The 22,259-nt window shown below is 33.9% G+C and overlaps 1 protein-coding gene across 1 annotated transcript in view; it reads right to left on the reverse strand.

Moving 5' to 3' along the window:
* Positions 1–22,259, reverse strand: part of me31B (ATP-dependent RNA helicase me31b) — a 35,461-nt gene continuing 13,202 nt past the window's right edge. The window contains exons 2-11 of the mRNA XM_069830595.1: positions 21,305–21,556; positions 17,267–17,345; positions 14,821–15,055; positions 12,186–12,329; positions 10,030–10,124; positions 9,829–9,951; positions 9,299–9,427; positions 7,140–7,320; positions 3,954–4,165; positions 1–2,065 (exon numbers count right to left, since the gene is read on the reverse strand). Of these exons, the coding sequence (XP_069686696.1) occupies positions 1,991–2,065; positions 3,954–4,165; positions 7,140–7,320; positions 9,299–9,427; positions 9,829–9,951; positions 10,030–10,124; positions 12,186–12,329; positions 14,821–15,055; positions 17,267–17,345; positions 21,305–21,381 (1,350 nt within the window). The 5' untranslated portion in view covers positions 21,382–21,556 and the 3' untranslated portion in view covers positions 1–1,990. The remainder of the gene's footprint in view (positions 2,066–3,953; positions 4,166–7,139; positions 7,321–9,298; positions 9,428–9,828; positions 9,952–10,029; positions 10,125–12,185; positions 12,330–14,820; positions 15,056–17,266; positions 17,346–21,304; positions 21,557–22,259) is intronic.

Raw genomic sequence — 22,259 nt, forward strand, 5'->3', positions numbered from 1 at the left:
AAAAAAAAAAAAAAAAAAGACTAATAAAATAAATAGGTCATAAAAGTTGTAGAAAGAATAGAAACAAACATCACTGCAAATCTGTTGAGGAGGGCCACGTCCTCAACGGATACATAGTTATACTTTTGGAAGAGTGGAGACATTGGTTAGGATGCTGTACAAACCACACATGTAGCAGAGTATTCTAGCCAACACCTCCAATTTGTGAAATGTAATTGTGCAGTAAGTAAAGAAATGTATATAAACCTATGCTTCAGCAAATGCAGTTGAAAAATTAACAACAATTACTGGGATTCATATGGAAGAAATATTAGTACTTAAAGAAGTGGAAGAAATGCATTTGCTTAGCATACTTCCTGGTGCATAGAAAGTTCCAAGCACAGGGAAAAAATGCAGCTTTCTCAACCAGTACTGGCTTCAAAGCCCATCGTCTGGTTGGACTATGAAGGCTACTTCTTGTACAAAAAGTTGCTGCGTTCCTGCCTCCACACTTTGGATCTCCTTCTCAGCAGGTACTTTTATTTACCCACGCTGATAAAACAGCGCAATTGTTTAAACAAGTCATTTCGTACATTCTTTCGTAAGGAGATACCATAATTAGCACCTCCCTCTTTGCTTTGGCAGTCTTTTGGAGTGGAAAACTCAATCCTTTTCTTCTTCTGGCTCTATTTCACGATAAAAATGAGAGAAAAAAATAATACTTCCATCATTTCTGAAAAGTTATCTTGCATATCATCACGACATATTCCATTATCCTATTATGTCAGTCACTTTTCACACGCCCATTTCACTTAAACTGTTTCAAGTTCTTGCTTCCTCCACAAAGAAATTAACTTATAAATATAATAACTATGGCGAAAAAATTGTCTACTTGCGCCAGTCGTTTTCTTCTTTTGCACCACATGCAGTCGTTTTCTTCTTTCATACCACATGACAATCATTTCATTTATTTCACTCCGGACTATTTACAAGTTTTGAACTTTTACAAAGTCTTTAAGAACGTTATTTTCACCTCCGATTTAAACTTAAAGTACAAATCTATTTACACGACACAGTTTGTAAGAGATCCTTAATATCGTTTACGTAGTTATCCTCTACACGAAATATTGCTTACACGGCAACGTTTGATCATTTTAACTTCTTGTAATTATTTTACGATGGACAGATTATCCAAACATATGAAACATTATCTGCATGGAAAAGGTCAAATGAAAGCTTTTGATACATGAATTTTATTACCGACATAAATAGTAACTTCAATATAATAAAAAAAAAAAATTAACTTTTATCCGATTTTCATTGTAAAGAGGAACCACTCCATCTGATACTCACGGAGATCCAAAGGTGTTGTTATTAAGATGGTAAATGTAAGTATCAGATGAAGTCTTTCCAGAAATAAACAAGTTGTGTTATGTTAAATAAAATTCATGTAACAGTGAACTTTCACTGGCCATCTTGGCTTTTATAAAAATAAATTTACAAAACTAGTCACTCTCCACTGCCCCAGCAACGAATCCTCATGTTCAGCAGAGCATTACTATCTTGTTACTTTTAGCCATTGTGAGCAATAAACCGACATTATTTCATTTCATACACTAGTACATGTGCAGACTGAAATAACGATCCATTACTGGAGCTGTGCAAATAACAGTCTAGGAATTCCACCAAATCAAGCCACAGGGTGAAGATGGCAACATTCACTATATAAACTGTATAAAAATCTAGACAACAAAAGTCTTCTTTTTCTTCTTTGAATAATCTTCCGCAAAAATGGAAAATTCTCAACAAAAAAATCTTGGCTTGGCATTTTCATTAAAGAAGGATCTTCCAATTTTTCGTTTCATTGATAATTCATGGCTTGAATGGTAAATGGTATAGTTTATGCACTTATACACATTATGTACAATCTTGGAAAGAAAGAGGAAACTGTTTTGTCATTTTGATGTTCCATAAATTAAGAGAATGTGTCTCTGGCGTCAATGTTTGAAGTCTATTTGCTCACATTTGCTTCTTCAATTCCCTGAGTATCTTCAGGCTTGGCAACATACAGCGAAGGATCAATCACCTGTAACAAAAAATGACGGCATTAATTCATTTGCAGTTACTCAATTCTTGGACAATCTGGCACTGCTAACTGTAAAATTTTTATATCCATGTTTCTTATTAATAGTTCTTTCAAATGTTGTACGAAAATTTTGAAATGCAGAAATTTATATTTAGGCCTTAAAGGGGATTATTCCTGTGTTCGTCCATGGTCTGGAATTTAGGTTAAGTTTAGATTTAAGACCTCTCCTGGCACTACAATATCATAATCATCCTATCACATCATCGGGGTAATGTAACTCCGCCTTCCAGGCGCCCCAACCTCAGAAGTGGGTTACAATTAAGCCACGGCCAGGAGAGAAGACCAGAAATGTCGAAAAGACAACCTGGTGGCATTGGATAAAAAAAAAAATATTTAGGCTGTGTCTCAAAGCTCAAGTCCATACTACACACTAGTGACTAGCAACTAGGTGACTTGTAAACAACACACTAGGGAGCTTTGGAAATGTATGCTTGAAACATGGCCTTCTTCATAGTCTATTTTTCTAAAAACCATTACATCATGGTGCAGCACTGAATTAAGAAGGCAGTGTCCTAATGCAGTTTCATGACGAATTATGTGGAAAAGATGAGGACTTAATATATTAAGTTACAATAATGTTTAAAACATTGTACAGAAGGTACTAAGAATGTCAGTGTTCAAAGTTAACGTGTTATTCTACATTATATTTGGATTCGGAACACCTCAAAATCTGTGCTTCAGTGGCTAGTCATGATAATATCTTTGAAAAATATTGGAGTGCAAGAGGTCAAATGACTTTATTGTCAAATGCCTGGCATTAGAAAACAACAACATTATATTTACATTATTTCACTTCCAAAGCATTTTCAGATGTCATAACCCCAATTGCTGATGAGGTATCCATGTTTGTTTAGTGAACAAGTCAACAATCGAGCAAGCATTTTTGTTTACTAGCTACTATGGACTTGATTGCTATGCACTATGTAGCTTTGGATCACAACTTCTGACGTCACATCTGGCTATTTAGTCAACAATCTAGTTCACTTCAGCTGAAAATGTAGCTTTGAGACACGGCCTTATAACTAAATTATATTTTTTTTAGTAGACACTTTATCAACATCTTAGGTTATTTAGCGTCTGAATCAGATGAAAGTGATAATGCTGGTGAAATAAGTCTGGGGTCCAGTACCGAAAGTTATCGAGCATTTGCTCATATTGGGTTGAGGGAAAACCCCGGAAAAAACCTCAACCAGATAATTTGCCCTGACCGGGAATCGAACCTGGGCCAGCTGGTTTCACAGTCAGACTTGCTAACCATTACTCCGGGTGTGGACAATTAAATTACATGACTGGAATTTCACATGAACCTGTAACTGAACTACAGTTGGCAGTATTGGATAAATCATGTGGCTAGAATGACCAACAGTAGATTCCCGAAGGCCATTCTGAAATACTACCATGTTGGGAGAAGATCCCTCACCTGACCTTTGAAGAGATGGATAGAAAATACATGACTGTAACAGGTCTTGTGGTCTAACAGGGAAAGGATGGCAATGATGATTACATTTAATGTAACTTTTAAGATGGTAAAATTTCCCTATGAAGCATTTAAGCGCAAATCAAATTACAACTACTACAGTCTTTCATGTAAAAACTGGAGGCAAAGCAAAAATCAGTGCATGTCTCAAGTGTGACATGAAATTTCAATTATATGCAGATCTAATCTAATGCAAGTAAAACGGAACAATTTAGTCTACATGAATTCTTAAGTTTAAAACAGTCTTGATTATTTAAAGATACAAAGTATCTTCAAATACATCAAATTATCAGTTCATAGATTAAAATTTCGAATTCCCTTGGAAGTTGACTGCTTTTTACGTTTACTCACCTTTGGAATAGGTTTTATCTCTGTGCCAAGTTCTTGTTCGATGCGATGCAGGGCAAAACGGTCTTCATATGTTATCAAATTTATAGCAATACCAAGGTGACCAAACCTCCCTGAACGGCCAATACGATGTAAATATGTCTCTGCCATTTTGGGAAAGTCGAAGTTGATCACTACATTTACTGCTTGGACATCAATCCCTCGAGTGAACAAATCTGGAAAAAAGAAAAAATTGCAATATCTTACTTGTCCATAACCAGATCTTCCAAGTTGTCAACCCCCATCTTCAGGCATTTTTCCGCGATCTCATCCTTCCATCTACTCCTTGCCTGAAATCTGCATTCAGGGTAGGATTCTTCTGTGTATTGTAAATCTACAGTACATACATTTTACTTTTCCTCGCTCACGGATGTAGAGTTGAAGAGACGGTGCACAGCACAAATGCCCACACTGGGTGCTTGGTCAAGTGAGTTCTGGGTCGAGCGCAGAGTGTTATCCAGCATATACTCTTAATGAGTTTAGGAAAAACCTCAACTAGGCAACTTGTCCGAACCAGGATTCGATCCTCGATCCACTAGTTTTGCAGTCAGACATGCTTACTACTACTACTACAAAGTAGTTAGGCTCCCTGATCGTGAAACTAGTGAGCATAGGCTCCAATTCTGATTGGGACAAGTTATATGGTTGGGGTTTTCCCGAGATTTTCCCTTAACCACTTAATGGAGAATCACTGGGTAGTTTTCGGAGTTCGACCTCTGACTCATCTCGCCTTCATTAAGTTCAACTCCATGTATAATCTTTTAATAGTTTCAGATTCACCAGGAGATTGTGACAGGTGTGATTCCAGGATTCACAGATGTCGTCTGTCTGAAGAGGTTTCCATAGAGATTTATATAGTGGACTACAGCAAGTCAAGGAGTGTAGCTCCCTCAGATAGATGGCATCTTGGCATGTCGCGAAATCTGCAGTGCTATACTTTTTTTTTTTTTTTTGAAAGATGGGACATGACAGTTAAGGGGCCGAGCTTGGAAATATAGTGCTATGTTGCCAATATGAACTACCATACTGTCAGCTGATGGAAGCCAGCAATTGACGTTAAGATGGCTAACGTTAAAACATTCATTGACAATTGACGTGAAGATACGAAAACAATACAAAAATCGACAGAGAATCAAACACGAAACATACCAATGCTGACATTATGTGCACAATAAATGTCGCCAAGAGAGCTATTGAGCACCCACCAGGTAGGAACAGTAAGTTTGGCAACTCAACTGTTGTTACCATAGCAACAGGCCTACCACGCTATGTGACATTCAGTTGTTTTTTCCCCGATCGCAACGCTCCTGTCATGTCCTATCTTTAAAAAAAAAAAGCAAGTATAGGGTCTCTGGGTTAAAGGATGCAGCAGAACATAAGAATGTGAATTGCAAATAGGCTAGTTGCCAATGATCTGAGGGGGGCAGCATATTAACAGGAAAAGAGGAGTATTTCTACGTGTGCGCGGATTTTGTCAGAACTGGATGCCATAGCTGAATTGATAAGCTGGCATCAAGCAGTGAATTACGTGCTTGAATAGCAGTCAAAAGGACTTCAATAAATCATCCCAATATAAGGAGGTTACACTAAGTCTAAGGCTGCGATGTTTGCCTATGGGCCCTCTTCTGGAAAGGGGGGAGGGGGAAAGAACTCCAAAGCAATGGATAGTCATGATATAAAAACACTGAACTTCAGTCTATCGCCAAAGATTAGAATGTAACACAACCCTTACAGGACAGAGACACTCAGTGTAGTGGAGAGATGACTTGTACAATGAACCTTTACTACTAATGTCTAATGGTTTAGAAAGAAGGAAAACTATAAGAATATGTTGCTGAGAATGATTCGAGATTTTCACAGTGATAATATGGCTCAATTATTTTGGGTATCTGCACTGTAGAGATGTCCAACTTTTTGGAGGCTCCATCAGAGAAGGCACTGAAAGGGAAGGAAAGCTATCTGTTGAATCAGCTACCTTGAGCTTTTCTACAGCCAAAACATTGAATGCATCTTCATCTAGGACGCAGTGCAAAATTCAAAAACCTTGCACCACTAGGTAAGTGAGAAATTAAGATTCCACCTCCTCCTTCCAACTCTAAATATTCTTAACAAACACGAAGTCGGACATAATGATGATAGTTTCGAAAATTTGTTAACATTCACGCTGTACATGTTTTTATGGTTGATAAATCTTACTTACAAATGGCTTTTAAGGAACCCGAAGGTTCATTGCCGCCCTCACATAAGCCCGCCATCGGTCCCTATCATGTGCAAGGTTAATCCAGTCTCTATCATCATATCCCACCTCCCTCAAATCCATTTTAATATCCTCCCATCTACGTCTTGGTCTCCCAACTAACATTCTATATGCATTTCGGGATTCGCCCATACGTGCTACATGCCCTGCCCATCTCAAACATCTGGATTTAATGTTCCTAATTATGCCAGGTGAAGAATACAATGCGTGCAGCTCTGCGTTGCGTAACTTCCTCCATTCTCCTGTAACTTCATCCCTCTTAGCCCCAAATATTTTCCTAAGAACCTTATTCTCAAACACCCTTAATCTCTGTTCCTCTCTCAGAGTGAGAGTCCAAGTTTCATAACCATACAGAACAACTGGTAATATAACTGTTTTATAAATTCTAACTTTCAGATTTTTTAACAGCAGACTAGATGATAAAAGCTTCTCAACCGAATAATAACACGCATTTCCAAAATTTATTCTGCGTTTAATTTCCTCCCGAGTGTCATTTATATTTGTTACTGTTGCTCCAAGATATTTGAATTTTTCCACCTCTTCGAAGGATAAATCTCCAATTGGGTTGATAAAACTATCTCACCAAAACATACGAGTTCACAGAAGATAAGCCGAAATTAATAAGTATCCAAATTGGAGCCAGTAGAACATAAAAACTATACACGAAGCACCAGCAGTAGTAACATGTAAAACAGCAGGAGCATAAAAAACTCATTATTCATTGTAAACAATTATTGTAATAAAAGTTTAATCCAGCTACAACGTAAATCTTCTAGAGGATTCACTGAAAGGTGAAATTTGACCATGTATCTCACAATTTTCATCAGGAAGTAAGTCATAATATGAACTAAAAAATTCAATCTATGCTACTTAAATTATTTTCATCATCATACCTGAACACACTAGATTTCTGCAAAGTCCAGCTCTGAAGTCATGGAACACCCTGTTGCGATGAGCTTGCGCCATTTTGGCATGTATGTAGTAACAGCAATACCCCAATTCTGTTATTTTCTTTGCTAGCAGTTCTACCCTTTGAGTTGAATTACAAAATATTATACTTTGGTTGATTTGCAACTGAAACAAAGAATGTATTCTTAGCTGAATGAAATTCCTGAAGTATGATGCTATGTTTCTACTTGTAAACACTTTACCAAACATAATGTATATGAAGTTCAGTGGTAACTAGAGGTCCGTGAAATTTGCAACACACCATAATGTATAAATGTTCACATTTTGTCAATTTTTTTTGCACAACTTCTTTATACTTCCTCCTACACCCCAAAAAAACAAATTTCATACAAGAATTTTTTTTAAAACTGACTGTTTTCCACCTTTTCAGTAGAGGCTTCTAAAGCCATTACTGTGGTGATGTGTGTTCTCTAAAGTTGAAACAATGACAAGTCTGGATAAAGATCTTTAAATTATGTAATACACCTACTATTTTGGGGCCAATAGTTTTCTCATTCAACAGACGCAAAATATAGGTTTTCTTTCGTCTAAATGTCCATGTTGCTCAGCCAAGACTAAACCCCGTGTTCTGGGTCTATGTTAAGGATAAAACCACTACATACTTTCCATGTGACATAGTTCATACGTCTCTTCTTCAAGGTTACAATATTTTGTCCGAGTGCATGTAATTTAACTTACCATAATTAACTGCAACTGAGTCTTAACATTACACTAGCGACACTGCTTAAGCACGAATAGCTCTTATTGTGCTTGGCAGATAAAAAGCTGCAACCTTCATGAACTGGCACATGGAAAGTATACCGGCTACCACGGCTATCTCAAATACACATATGAAATATGTTACAGTATTTACTCACGTAATAGATGCACTTTTTTTTCCATAACCTTAATTTAAAAATCCAGGATGTGTATTATATAAGAGAAAAAAAATTTAGGGGAAAAAATCATAACCACCTGACATCTCACGTGATTATCACAGCTGGTTTCAACATTGGATATTCAAGTAATATTGCACAATAGCGTACATCTCAGCCAAGTACAGGCTAAAGTGTATTGAGGAAGTGATACAGTATATTATGGCAGATAATAAATGACGTATTTATGAATTCAGAGTAACATCTTTTTCAGTTCTAAAAGTCTTAATTGTTGAACAATAGTTTGCGGAACTGGTTTTTATGGCAGAAATTATCAGTAGGTGCATTAATATAAACATATTTTAATTTTCTCTGCAAAATATAAACACGTGTAATTTTAAACACTATATTGACTGTAAACGCATGTTAATGATTTCTGCTATATCAAATACATGTACTTACTGTCAGATAATCAGATACATGAGTAATATTAAAAATTATCGATTTTAAGTCTTTGGGAGCATCGACATACCGAATGCTTATAAGCAGTAAGCATAACATACGAAATGAATAAAAAATGTAGCCCAGTATAACTTAAAATTGAACACAAATAAAGCAAAAAAAAAAACTAGGTATACTTTATGAAAATAACACTATCACTCCTTACATATTCATTATCGGTACTGATTTCATCCTCTACTGCACAATCACTTCAGTCATAGTCATATTGTATATTACCACAGGTAGCAATTGAAAATGTAATGTGTACATTATATGGGGATTTTTTTTTTACCTACTTACTACTGTTGAAAATTGGTCGTCCTCTCATACTACCTCAATTGAAGATATAGGGCAAACATTTTTTTATTTAGCTAAGAAATTCACAACAGATTAAAAACTGCGTGTATGAACAAAGGACTGACCTAGTACATGGTAAATTTTTACTATGGAATTAATTTACAGATTTGAAAACACAACTTTGACAACTGTAATTGTCATGTATATACACTGCATTCAAGTAAAAAATTTCCTTTCGTTATATCACTTTACAAGTACAGATTTATTTAAAATTTTACACATCAGAAACTGAAACAAGTACTTGGAAGTCGTAGAAAAGTGAACAAAATCATTTCTTCTGATTGAACAAATACATTTTAGTTAAACTAATACTTTACGTATTAAATGAACCAGTTTAGTTTCTTAGATGGAATGATAATTATTGGACTTACTTTCGAGAAGAGAGTATTCAAACAATGCACCTTTTGCCTTTCTTGTACAAAGGCATAATATTGTGTCACTCCTTTTAAGGTCAACTCTTCCATGAGGTTGATTTCGTATGGTTCCCGTAAATGTTTCTCCTATATAAAAAAAATACAATGTGGACATTCATTAAGATCAATGCAATACACTGCCCAAAATTGACATCAAGAATATTTACAAGAAAACTCTCATATCTTCATATTCACGCTCTTAACTTAATCTAATATGTTACTTTTTTCCACATATGAAACTCAAAACTCACTGAACTTTAGACTTTACGGTCTTACTAGTAAACCGTGTATAATTTTTATACAAGACTCTTGCAGAGTTACTCTGTATAGAAATAAAGAGCCCTGCTGATATACATCGAAACTGATGCTAGATTAGTACTATTTTAAAGCACATATTCTGTTCTCTCAACTCTTGAATTTTCTTAGTTTATCCTGCATCACACTAACAGACTAAAGTTCTAAATGAAAGATGATTTTTGTTTACTTACCATAAACTGTTTAACTGTGAGTGGAAATGTCGCTGAAAACAGCAATATTTGTCTTTCTTCGGGTAACCGTGAGATAACATGATCCAACATGCCTTTAAAGTCTTGTGATAGTAATTTGTCAGCCTATGGAATAAAAATACATGCTTTAAATACACAATTGTAAAAATAGAAAATCGTCATAAGAATGTAATTAATATTTACCTCATCCAGGACTAGTATTTTGCAGTTTTCCATATTTGCAACGTTTTTGTCCATAAGGTCGAGAATTCGACCTGGTGTAGCTATGATTACTTGAACTGGAAAAAAATAAAATTAAGTATGTATCAATGCACTATCTTTCTGTACCAAAGGCAGATTTAAGATACATTTCCATATGTTCCAGAGCCAGTGTGCACCATTTCAACTTATTCTTAATGGTTTAAAAAAAGGTAATATTTTTAGCCCAAACATTCTTCAACCAAATCTTATGAATGTTGAAATGCAAGTAAATGTTATCTCCAAAGCTGGAAATTTACGTAGAATTTTCGAATTCTTTCGAAATATTTATATTTTTTAACTCATATCACAACATTCTTGAAGGTAGGAAATTTCAAAGAATGTCTGAGAACATATTCTCATCCATTAAAAAATTTCCTTTATTAGTTTATTTGAATAAGTCACCTGAAAATTTATTCGCAGAAGTTAACTTGTGGAATTTTGGTTAAGTCTGTTTAACATGTGACTTTAATTAGAACTCAATTTATTACATATCTGGCATATCATCTATACTAATAAGAAATCTGTAAGCGAAATTTTTCTGGTAATTTTCGATTTTCCAAAAATAATTGGTGTTAACATGTATAATTAATCATCCTGAAACCGAAAATCTCTTTTTTGAAATTTTTGTATGTTTGTATGTATGTATGTATGTATGTATGTATGTATGTATGTATGTATGTATGTATGTCACCTTTTCACCCTATAATGGCTGAACGGATTTCAATGAAAATTGGAACATAAATTAAGTTTGTTGTAACTTAGATTTTAGGCTATATGGTATTCAAAATACTTTATTTGAAAGGGATGTTATAAGGGGGCCTGAATTAAATCGAAATATCTCGCTTATTACTGATTTTTGTGATAAATGTTACATAACAAAAGTTTCTTTAAACATTATTTCCGATAAGTTTTATTCCAGGCAAAATTTTGATAGGACTGATATTTAAGGATATACAAGAGTTTTAAAATAACAATACAATACATTTTCAACGCCGCTTCAGATTATAGCGTCGTTGTTCCGTAATTCCTATGTGCAAAATATAAAATTTTTCAATAGGAAGAAAAAACAGATTTATTCATTCTATGGCAGTGGTACATAGGAGATCGTGAATTCTTACATTTTCGAAAGAAAGAAATATAATTACATATAGGAGATTGTATTATTTGCTGTATAACTATTTAAGTTATTTAATAGAGCAAAAATCTGAAAATCAGTATGTCACAAAGGAGTTATTGCAGGAATGACATCGATGGCTATAATGAAATTAAAACAAATGACTCAGTCTATTTAAGGCGGCCTTGACGTTTATCAATATTAATATACAGAGAATATTAAATTTGTCTGTTTGTATGAAGTAATCTCAGAAGCTAATTTGGATAATTCCTTCACTATTTGAAATTTGTAGTTCCTCTAGATGGATGTAATACTACATATAAGGAATGAGGTAAGATGAAAATAGATCTTTACGCATAGAAAACTTATCTTCGTACACAATCCACTATTAGTTTGGAGTGATTTAATAAAGATGCATTCAAGACTAATTTAGAAAAATGTTAAACGGATTATTGTTGCATCAAAAACGGACGTTCTCTGAACCAAGTGGCCATATTTTAATTATTTGCATGTAATAACAAATAAACATGTTAAAGGAATTATCATTGCACCAAATGAGTGGTCTATGGACCAAAATGATCGCATTTTAATTACTTAAATACAATTTAAATTAAGTAACATATTAAACTATTTATCCTTCTATCAAACACGAATGTTCCCTGGGGCAGATATCCTATTTTAATTATGTAATTACTTTATATTTATTTCTAACAAGTGCAGCGGAGCACATGGGTATGGCTAGTTATATAATAAGTCATAAAATACAGGCGATAGGAAAAAACAAAAATACAATTACAATTTTATAACAAATGAATACATAATGTAGAGTTACTAATGAAAATTACAACTTGTTCGTACAAAATCTTTCGTCTCAATACAATTTACAAATATTTTCTTGCCTTTGGGAATCTGAGAACCCTACAACTTGGCACACTGTTTATAACATGTATTACAATACACTTTAAATATAAGTGAATTAACATACCTTTCTCATAAATCCTCATAATATCATCTCTGAGATTAGTTCCGCCAGTCGTTACCATAACTTTAATATTCATGTGTTTCGAAAGTTCTATGCAGATCTGACTAGTCTGAAGTGCCAGTTCTCGTGTCGGCACAATCACAAGAGCTGCAACAATACACTATGTCAGGCTTACAAAAACACAGTTGACAAGGACAGTGAAATTAAACACATTTTAATCAGAGTTGGAATTTTCATTTATATGTGTAAATGTTGGGGAATCCAACATGAAACTCATCATTTTTGTTTTGAGGGTAAGAGAAGGACCTTATATTCGATGAAAGTAAGTAGAGAAGCAAGGCATTAAATTAACTGCAATGTTACAAATAACTTACTGTCACAGTGGCTCAGTGTTAATGAACTGGGCTTATAAACTAGGGGGACCAGATTCATATCCTGGTTGATCCAACCTGAATTTGTAACTTTTGTTGGGCAAGCCCATGGTCCAGGCAACACACGTGTTTTCCCCAAGCACTCTGATTCTCCTGTGACATTTTAACAGTTAATCATTCATTTCCAGTGTAATGTAGACCCACCACCTGTGGTGCACTCTGGACAGTTTCTAATGAACTATGTGGTCTACACCTCTTGGTATTAGCAACATGTGTTAATGTGTTAAAATCGATGTGTTAAATTGGAAAAATCATATTAAAGAAATTACCCCCAAACTAAATTCAGCTTGTTTTGCTATTAGATCTATGCAAAAGACAGTAAATATCAATACTTTAAAAACAATATACTTTGCATACTTCCACTCGGTAATGAGTTTTGGAATAATATTCTGGGGAAATTCCACAGATAGTAACAATATATTTCTATTACAAAAAAAGAGTAATTAGAATAATAGTAGGTGCCAAATCTAGGGAATCGTGTAGGACTATTTTAAAAAAACTACAAATAATGGCCATGGCTTGTCAGTATATCTTTTCATTAATAATCTTCCTCGTATGTAATCGTGAAAACTTTGTAACTAATTCAACAGTTCATAGCATAAATACACGTAAAAAAAATGACTTTCATACTCCATCGGCAAGTCTATCATGCTATCAAAAAGGAGTGCGTTATATGGTAGTAAAAATTTTTAATAGTCTCCCTATCGATATAAAAAATGAAACTCAAAACATAAAATTATTTAGGGCCAAATTAAAGAAGTACCTAATTTCTCACGCCTTCTATTCTGTAGGTGAATTCATGACATTCAATAACACTTCATGAAATTGATACTAAAACTTCGTGTTGTACTAGTAGACTATATTGTAAATCTCATCTGTATATATTTCATCTAGACTGCGACTATAAATTAAGAATTTATAATAATATTAAGTTTTTTGACATGTTCCATATTCTAGCTGTAAGCATGTATGAATACCACGGAATGTTAATAAATACAATACAATCTATAAGCCACATGTGTAGAGTTGGATCAAATAACAGCGACTTAAGGGACTTTCATTGCAAACTGACTTGCAAGGATAGTTTCTCTTCCTGACTTGCGTTGTGGGCAACAATGTTATTCAATACACAAGTTGAAATTATATATTTTTTTAAGGCTATGTCATTTCCTTAATAATTTTATTTGTTATTGTACAGAAATACATTTTGAAGTACTATACTTAGAACCTGTAAATGAAAATACATCCCATCTTTGTAATAACCATGCTCTGAAAAAATTTAACTCTATCATAACCAAAGCAGAAGTCAGCCCTTTACATTTAGATTAAAGAGTTCGTATTTAATACATAACTAATATGCAAAGCTCGTAGTTAAAAGTGTAACTACTTTACTATGTACCTCAAACGCCTGGCATTAGAAAACAACAACTACTTTACTTTGTATGAGAAAGCCATATTACTTTATTATTATTATTGTGTCACCTTACTACATTTTTGCATCCAGGTAAAATTTGTCGGAAATCTCTCACTCATGTCAGAATTTTGACTGCACTCATATCAGTGACACTAAAAACTTAGCGTATCGGAGTTCTTCCAATTGCCTTCTTCATTTCCAGTATCATAATGACAGATCTGTAGTCGTTAAATTTTTGCAGTTCTTGAGGTGCATTATATCCATTATAGTATTATCTTCTTTACAAAGTAAACAATTAGAAGTAGGAAAAATATTTATTTTATGTAGATGGGCAGCCAAACAATCATGTCCCACATGTAATCTAAAAAATGTAACAGTTTTTATTCGTGGACATTCTGGAATTAAATTTTTATTGTTTAATAAAATATTCCATTGCTTATTTATACTCTTTTATATTAATTTTTCATGTATTTCTTGTTGAATGATTTACTTAACTATTAGTTTTGAGGACTGAAATGATAAACATGAATTTGAAATTTCTTGGACCACTGTCGAAATTAGCAGTGCAGTAATATTTGCTAAAGGTGCTGGACTGGTTCGAGATTAAGTAAAGGGAAACACATCAGGCCAAAGTCTACAAGTTAAGGCACTGTGTTCACATAGAATGCATTTTATCAGAAATCATGAATATTGCATTGATAAACCTGCTATCACCACAATTATCAAAACTTATATACAATGAATAGATAAATCTTCCTATTTCAACAAAAGTACAAATAAATAAGGCACTCACCTTGAATACATTCTTTCTTGGGATCTACTTGTTCAAGTACGGGAATGGAGTATGCCCCGGTCTTGCCGGTTCCATTTTTGGCACGTGCTAGAATATCCTTCCCAGAGAGTGCTATGGGAATACTAGCTTCTTGAATGGGAGAGGGTTTTTCCCAACCCTTTTCAAAAATTCCCATCAACAACTCTCTTTTTAAACAGAATTCTTCGAATTCATTTCCTCTGGTATCTGTTACATCCTTTAATATAAGGACAAAACCAAATTTTAAAAACATAACATATAAGATATACTGTAATCTAAAAAACTGTATAGTACTGCTATCAATGTACAGATCCAGAAATACAATTTGGCCATCTGAATTTTTTAAGTTCCAGTTACAACATACTGTGCATGGTCAGTAAGCATGTTTCTGGGTCTCTACAATCAACTTGTAAACTAACGGTCTTACTAATAAAAACTCTATATACAGATGTTGAACTGTCTTGTACTTATACAATGAGTAGCTCGTTTATAAGTCGTGTGTAAATTCGTTACTAATAATCACTACATACATCGTGTATAACAGTATAACTGTTACACAGCTACGTCATAGTTTCGTCATTACTTCGTTATGAAAGGTAATAGAATACCTGAGGTTCTCTATTGCATCCGGTAGAGCACTCTAGTGTAGTGTGTTAAATATCGATAGCACAACTGGCTCTAATCGATTACCACACTACATTTTGGTCAAAGAGTACAAGCTACAGCAATATTATTCTAATAATTCTATGATCTTTGGTTTGTTGTTCTGTGGTTACAAGGTAACCATCATAAAATGACAGCCGATACGAACAGCTGTTAGAGGGGCGGCCATTTTTTCACTATATACAACGCTTAAACAAGGGGTTTCGTGTATATAACTACTGCAAAGCAATTCCCATTGTATAGTTACAACACAGTCTACTATATACAGTCGCGAAGCTTGAGGTGGTTTTTTGCAAATCTCGTGATAAAGCGCTCCAAGCTGTTAGCAACTAGAAACAATAGACTGTCCATGGTCGACTTTGGACTGTGTCTTATTTCTATCGAGTGCTAGCTCGTTGCGTATTTCACATTGATGCTTGTGAAATGTTCGTTATTGGTTATAATGAAAATGTTAATGGCTAAAATATAATAATTGGAATAATAATAACGGACAAGGAAGAGACGTTTGTAGTGTTATAAATTGCAGCAACAGTAAGAGAAAGAGGCCAGAGTTATCCTTTTTCCGATTTCCGAAAGATTCAGAAAGGTTCCTGGGTTTCCACAAGAATGCTGTGCAGAAACAAAACTGTTAATTTAAAGTTCTTTGTGACTGTTAGAATACATTATATCCTTAAATTTCACAATGAAATGTTTCAGTCTAACCGAAAGGACATTAGATACCAGTTAAAGTTCTGTCACTTAGGCTGCTAAATTTCCAGAGAAATAAAGGTTAGGTCTACTTTTTTTTTTTTTTTTTTTTTTTTCAGAGGATATATTTTTAATTGTAGCTATTAATTTTGTTATTTTTATGTGTTATTTTACTAAAGACGTAGAAAAATTAAGTTTGTTTTAATGAAATTTATTGATCACGTTTTATTTTCAATTCTGGTGGGATTATTATTGCTTAGGCCTACTTTTTTCTTCAAAGGATATGTTTTTAATTATAGCTGTTAATTTTGTTGTTATTTTTATTTGTTGCTTTACTAGAGACGTAGAAAAAGTCTGTTACAATAAAATTTATTAATCACGTTTTATTTCCAATTCTGGTGCAATTATTATTGCTTAACCTCATCCCACTTTGTTAACTATGCAAGCGTACACTACAAGTACCGGTACACGTAAGTTACTCCATTAATTCATATTTCCATTATTATTGTTGTAAAGAGAAATGCAAATTAATATTTATTGGTTTCATAGTTAATTATCGCTATAATCTTGAATGAGTGAAGCTATTATAGTAAATTGCAGTTCGTTTTGCACAAACAAAAATAATATTAACCTATTTCTTGCAGGTATCTTCGAGTTTATGTTGGAATTTAATATACTTCATTAAAATAATTAATTAACTTTATGCATTTAATATTTCAATAATGGAAGGAAGGTGTTAATTTTTCCAAAAGAACACGACAACGAAAGTGTAACATATTTTGTCGGCTGCTAGGAGAGAGATCTGCGATGAGGCGATAGTAGCGATCCTAGTGGTAGGCAACTACCCATGTTTGCATTTTTACTACATATTGAGCTTCGCGACTGTATATAGTAGACTGTGGTTACAGCCTGTTTATACGTCCATAGCTTATTCACGGTTTATTAGTAAGACTGTAACTTTATAAATAAGAGAACTTGAGTATCAGAAGCAATTTGTAACACCCTCCCACCTTACTCATCTTATCATTCTTATTCTATCAGTAAATAAAAGCCAATTTCAAACAAACTTTTTACTTACTGTTGTTTGTATTCTTCTGTCTTTCGGTGGTATTTTTAATTTCGCTTTCCACCCTATATCATCTATTTTATCGACTTCACTGTAAAAAAAAAATCATTATTAACAATAATAAATGGTATATCTTGATTACACAACTTTTAACACTATATCACTTCGGAATATATATTATATGTCTTTCTCGTGTTAAATTCTATCGTAACTGATTAACAGGCCGAAACATGTTAACCAGGTACGATAGAATTTAACACGTGAAAGACATAATACATATTCCAAAATAAATGGTACTAGATACAAGCTACTGTTCACCCAGTATCTCACTAAAAAAACTGAATAGGTGTATATGGTAGTTTGCAGCAGTTTGGGATGAATTTACCATAGTGGAAACAAGCATTCTATGCCATCATTAGTCAGTGTGTCAAACCATTATGATCATTAGAATGAGTATTTTCTGAATTTTTACTAGTGGGTAGTAAAGTCACAATTTTGAACCAAATCATGTAGCACTTTGAACACAACTACATTCTAAGCAGGGATGGAGAGCCATTGGACGAACACTATAGCTTGTAAAGGTCTATTCATACTGTAATTTCCACTATGCATAGCTAAATCAATGGTACACAAATTAAAAATGTGTACTGAAATTCTAAGTTTCAATTCTCATCTAATGCTATACAGGAACTGTTCGAATATTATATGATTAAATTCAATGGCATATATTTAGTATAACTCCGTTTGATTTTTCAGGAACGATTAATTATACAAAACAAATGTCATTCAGTTATGTTTTAGATCTGCTAGCCCAGTAATACATGCGATATTTTTTGGCTTGAAATTAAAAAAATACCTTCTCTTCCATTTCACTCTAGTAACATGCCCAAGACTGCTTTTAACTGGGAAAAACACACAATCTGTGTTCATATTATAATAATCCGTGGCATCACAGCCCTTGAAGGGCCCAGACCGACCAGTCAGCTGCTGGCCTCACATTCACATGCCAAATCAGAAGTGGATGATCATCCAACCAGAATGGAGGTATTGTGTGGTTACCACGATGATCCCCCCTCCCCCCAGCCATTATAGCCAGCTTTCGAAACCGAATTTCACTACCTATCGTAGCTCCCCAAGTGCATCACGATGCTGAGTGGGCCCTGGTCCCCTACAATAGCCGAAAATTCATGAGAAAATTTCTTCCCCTATGAGGACTGGAACCAGCGTGCATTCTGTAATGTGAGTCCTAGGCAGGATGCCTTAGACCACATGCCACAGCATGGGACTGTGTTCATATTAATAAATGAAAATCCATTCTTGCAGAAACATAATGCATCCTCAAATCAAGTAATACCAAAGTAGTACAGAACAAAATATTTTCTATAATATTTGAACCAGTATTCTTAAACCCATATCTACATGAAATTAGAACACGCATTTATCCTTCCACACATTTTCATTAATGAACAGTATATTACAATTTATTACTACTGACTTAAAATTGCTACAATTTTTAGAAGCCAAATTTACTGCCCATGCAGGAATTTACATATCCTAATTCTTTTTATATGTAATTCTCTGATACCAGGATGAACATATATATTTTGAACTCTCTCTCAGACACACGAATGCAATATGAATAAGGTAAGTAACCAGAGTTTTAATGGGATAATGTCCACGTTTTGGCTACCCCCACAAATATGAAAGTGCAGTTGAAGCATGTTTTAGAACACTTTCAGTCCAATTTTTTCATTTCAATTATTTCTATCCATAGCAAATACATATCCTGTAGCACTATTATGTTAAACTTCAAATAATATTGTGCATAAACTGATGGAAGTAGTTTTTATTTAATTTTTATTTGGATTTAGCTTCATCTTTTTTATTTTCGTTATTAATATGATAACTTAAGACAGTTGGAAAAAGCACTAGTTTGTAGAAATATTGCAGTGTACAAACTAAGATATAGAACAAAAGGCGACTTTTTAAATGTTGTGCATTACTTTTGTAATATGCACTTTTAACTGGGGTTCTCAGAAACATCAGAAAAAAAATTAAGGGACACTTGTTAAATAAAAAAATTGAGGTTTAGTTTATATTTTCCATCACATCTATCCACGTTGTCTTATAGGCCTAACAAATTAAAACAATGCAATTAAATCAAATTAATTACCATTATTGAAAATAAAGTACTTAAAAAAAATAAATTGAAAATAAATTGCACTCTTAAAATAATACTGTCTTAACTACCAGAAGTTAGTTTTGAATAAATGCAAGATAAACATTTCAAAGTCGTATGAAATATCAGGATTGCCAAGTATCAGTGAGTCCTGCAGACTTTGCACTTGAACTGAGGTATACAACAGTTCTATGTGTACTGCTTGATAGAGGATTAAATAAAGATTACAGAACTGACAGGTTCACCTGAGAAGACACTTATAAATCAGAGTTACTCATACAATACTTTTCTGAGAAATTAATTCCTTGTAACAAGTTTGTTCTAAAGCATAAAGTCATGAAATGCAACACAATCCTCAATGGAAAATGAATCGACAATAAGAATTAATTTTACTGTATTTATATGCAAATTGTTTTTCTCATCTGTCCACAGTGAGTTCATGCAGGAGAACAATCTTACAACATTTGCATTTGTATCTGGGATATACTTGTACATCATGAAATTTAAATTCAGGAACATTTCGTTAACACTTTCGGACAGATCCATCCAGACTTTATAACTAAAGGCTGGTTTACAATAAACAGGGAACGAGAACCAGAATGAAAACGAGAAGCAGAGGACATGAATATGAAAATTTTTGATTCACAATAAACTGAGAACGTAGACTATGCATATCGATATGTATGTCAATAACGATATGTAAAGTCGATATTACACATTCTGACGTTATTTGTGTATAATTGACCAATGGCGTTCTCTCATGAGTACAAAGCAGCCAACATAAACACAGGTTAACAAACTTCGAAATTTCAACTGAAACATTTCATTAGGTACGGTACTATAAATATGCCCATGCATCTTTATTATCACAACCTATTTTAAGTCTACCATAACGTAAAATAATTAGAGAAGAAACATTTGTAATAGAACAAAAATGAACACAACAGTAGTTATTGAATTGAAGCATGAATATGTAGTGTGTAATACAAACAATACAGTAATATGATTCGCTTCCGATCGGTGTTGAAAGATCACAGCTATTGAAAGACACATCATCATCTTTATACGAGGCGCGCCGTTTATCGTAAACGTGAGGATTTTCCTCAACACTCAATATTAGAATCTCATCAAATAAAACTTGCTCCATGATACATAGCACAGAACAAAATAATGCATAGGTTATGTCATGGTCTTCTTGCCACAAAATATACGACAAAATAGCTTTTAGATGGCAATAGAATGAATCTAGTGGGCTGTGATCGGAAACGTGAACGCCAAAGTTGAAACTTGGCCAACTCTCCGTTCCCGATCCCGGGCTCCAGCAAGCTTTTCATTAATTGTGAATGCTCACATTTAAATGTACACATTTTAACAATCTTATCGTTTTCGTTCCGATTCTCGTTTCCAGTTTATTGTGAACCAGCCTTAAGTGTCTTTATTTAAGAATTTCCTTCAATTCACTACTACTATCTTCTTTGGAATTAAGAAAATTTTTCACTTATTATAATCCTATCACATAAGTGATGTTCAACAATGCTAGATCTGGTAGCAGTTTGGTTCACAGCATGAACATATTCAGTGTCACCTTGCAATGTTGCCAATGTAGCCAATTTCAATGTCACCAACAGTGCTGGAGACTGATACTTTTAACAAATTTGCAATTGATATTCCTAGTTTTTTTTTTCAGTCAATTTTTAAATACGAGACAAAAACATGTTTCAAAAACCTCTTTCAGAACAATGGGGCATATTAGCAGAAGAAAAAAAAGATGTTCCTGTATTTTACAGGACACATGAGAATCCTAATCTACTATTGATCAAAGCTTTAACAGAATCTAAAAGTGAAAGAAAACGTGCAACACTTGTACTTACTCTTTCTGATTGTTGATGTTATTCAGTCCCGGGATACTTGCCACATGATTTGAATTAATGTGTGTTTCTGTCATCATGATGACTTGCGTAAAGGCCAAATATGGCCAAATCCTATATCTATATTAGGTTGATTCAATGGACCACGTTTCAACTTCCACCACTTATTCAAAAAGGGCACTGTAATAACCACGGAGGGTTTTCAGCACTTAAGCACGACGTGAAATTTGCTAAACTTGTTTAACAAGTTATTTTCTGGAAAAGAACAGAACATTTAATTACTTCAAAACTTTACATTCAAAGCAATACACTAGTCGATTTATTTCTTAAAGATACTGCATAACAAAATATAGAAGCATACAAACTTTTCTGGTCGTATTTTACTAGCTTATATGGTCAACATTAGCATAATGTACTCATGGTATTTATCTTTCGTTGTGAATGCCTAAATTTTTCACTGAACCGAGTTCAGAAAAATTAAATTAATGTTTTCTTTCCCCTAGGACTCTCATTAAACTATTTACAGATCTGAAAAATAATACACCAAGATTCAAAATTATTGTAACACTTGCATATCATTATTATTAATTATGAATTATACAATAACTCCGTGTATATAATTTGCTTAAGAAACGTCTTTATTGGCACATTACAAAAGCTCAATGTGAGAACTTTTGTTGCAGGGCATATATTAACACAAAAGTTAGTTAAATTCTTCCCACACTCTCTCCAACATCTCACTGTTTATGAATGCAATTGCAGCGATGATCTGATTTCTTACTTCAAGGTCTAGGGATAGAAGTGGCACGAACCATATCCTCCACAAACTCCCAAAAAAAAGAAATCACATGGTGTCACGTCTGATGACCCAAGAAGCCAAGGACGATAGGTAAGATCAGTGCCAGTATCACATCCAAACAAATGATGTGGTAGATTGATAATTCGAAAATGTCTTCGA

Source organism: Periplaneta americana, chromosome 7 (genome assembly GCF_040183065.1).
Source record: "Periplaneta americana isolate PAMFEO1 chromosome 7, P.americana_PAMFEO1_priV1, whole genome shotgun sequence".
Lineage (NCBI taxonomy): Eukaryota > Metazoa > Arthropoda > Insecta > Blattodea > Blattidae > Periplaneta > Periplaneta americana.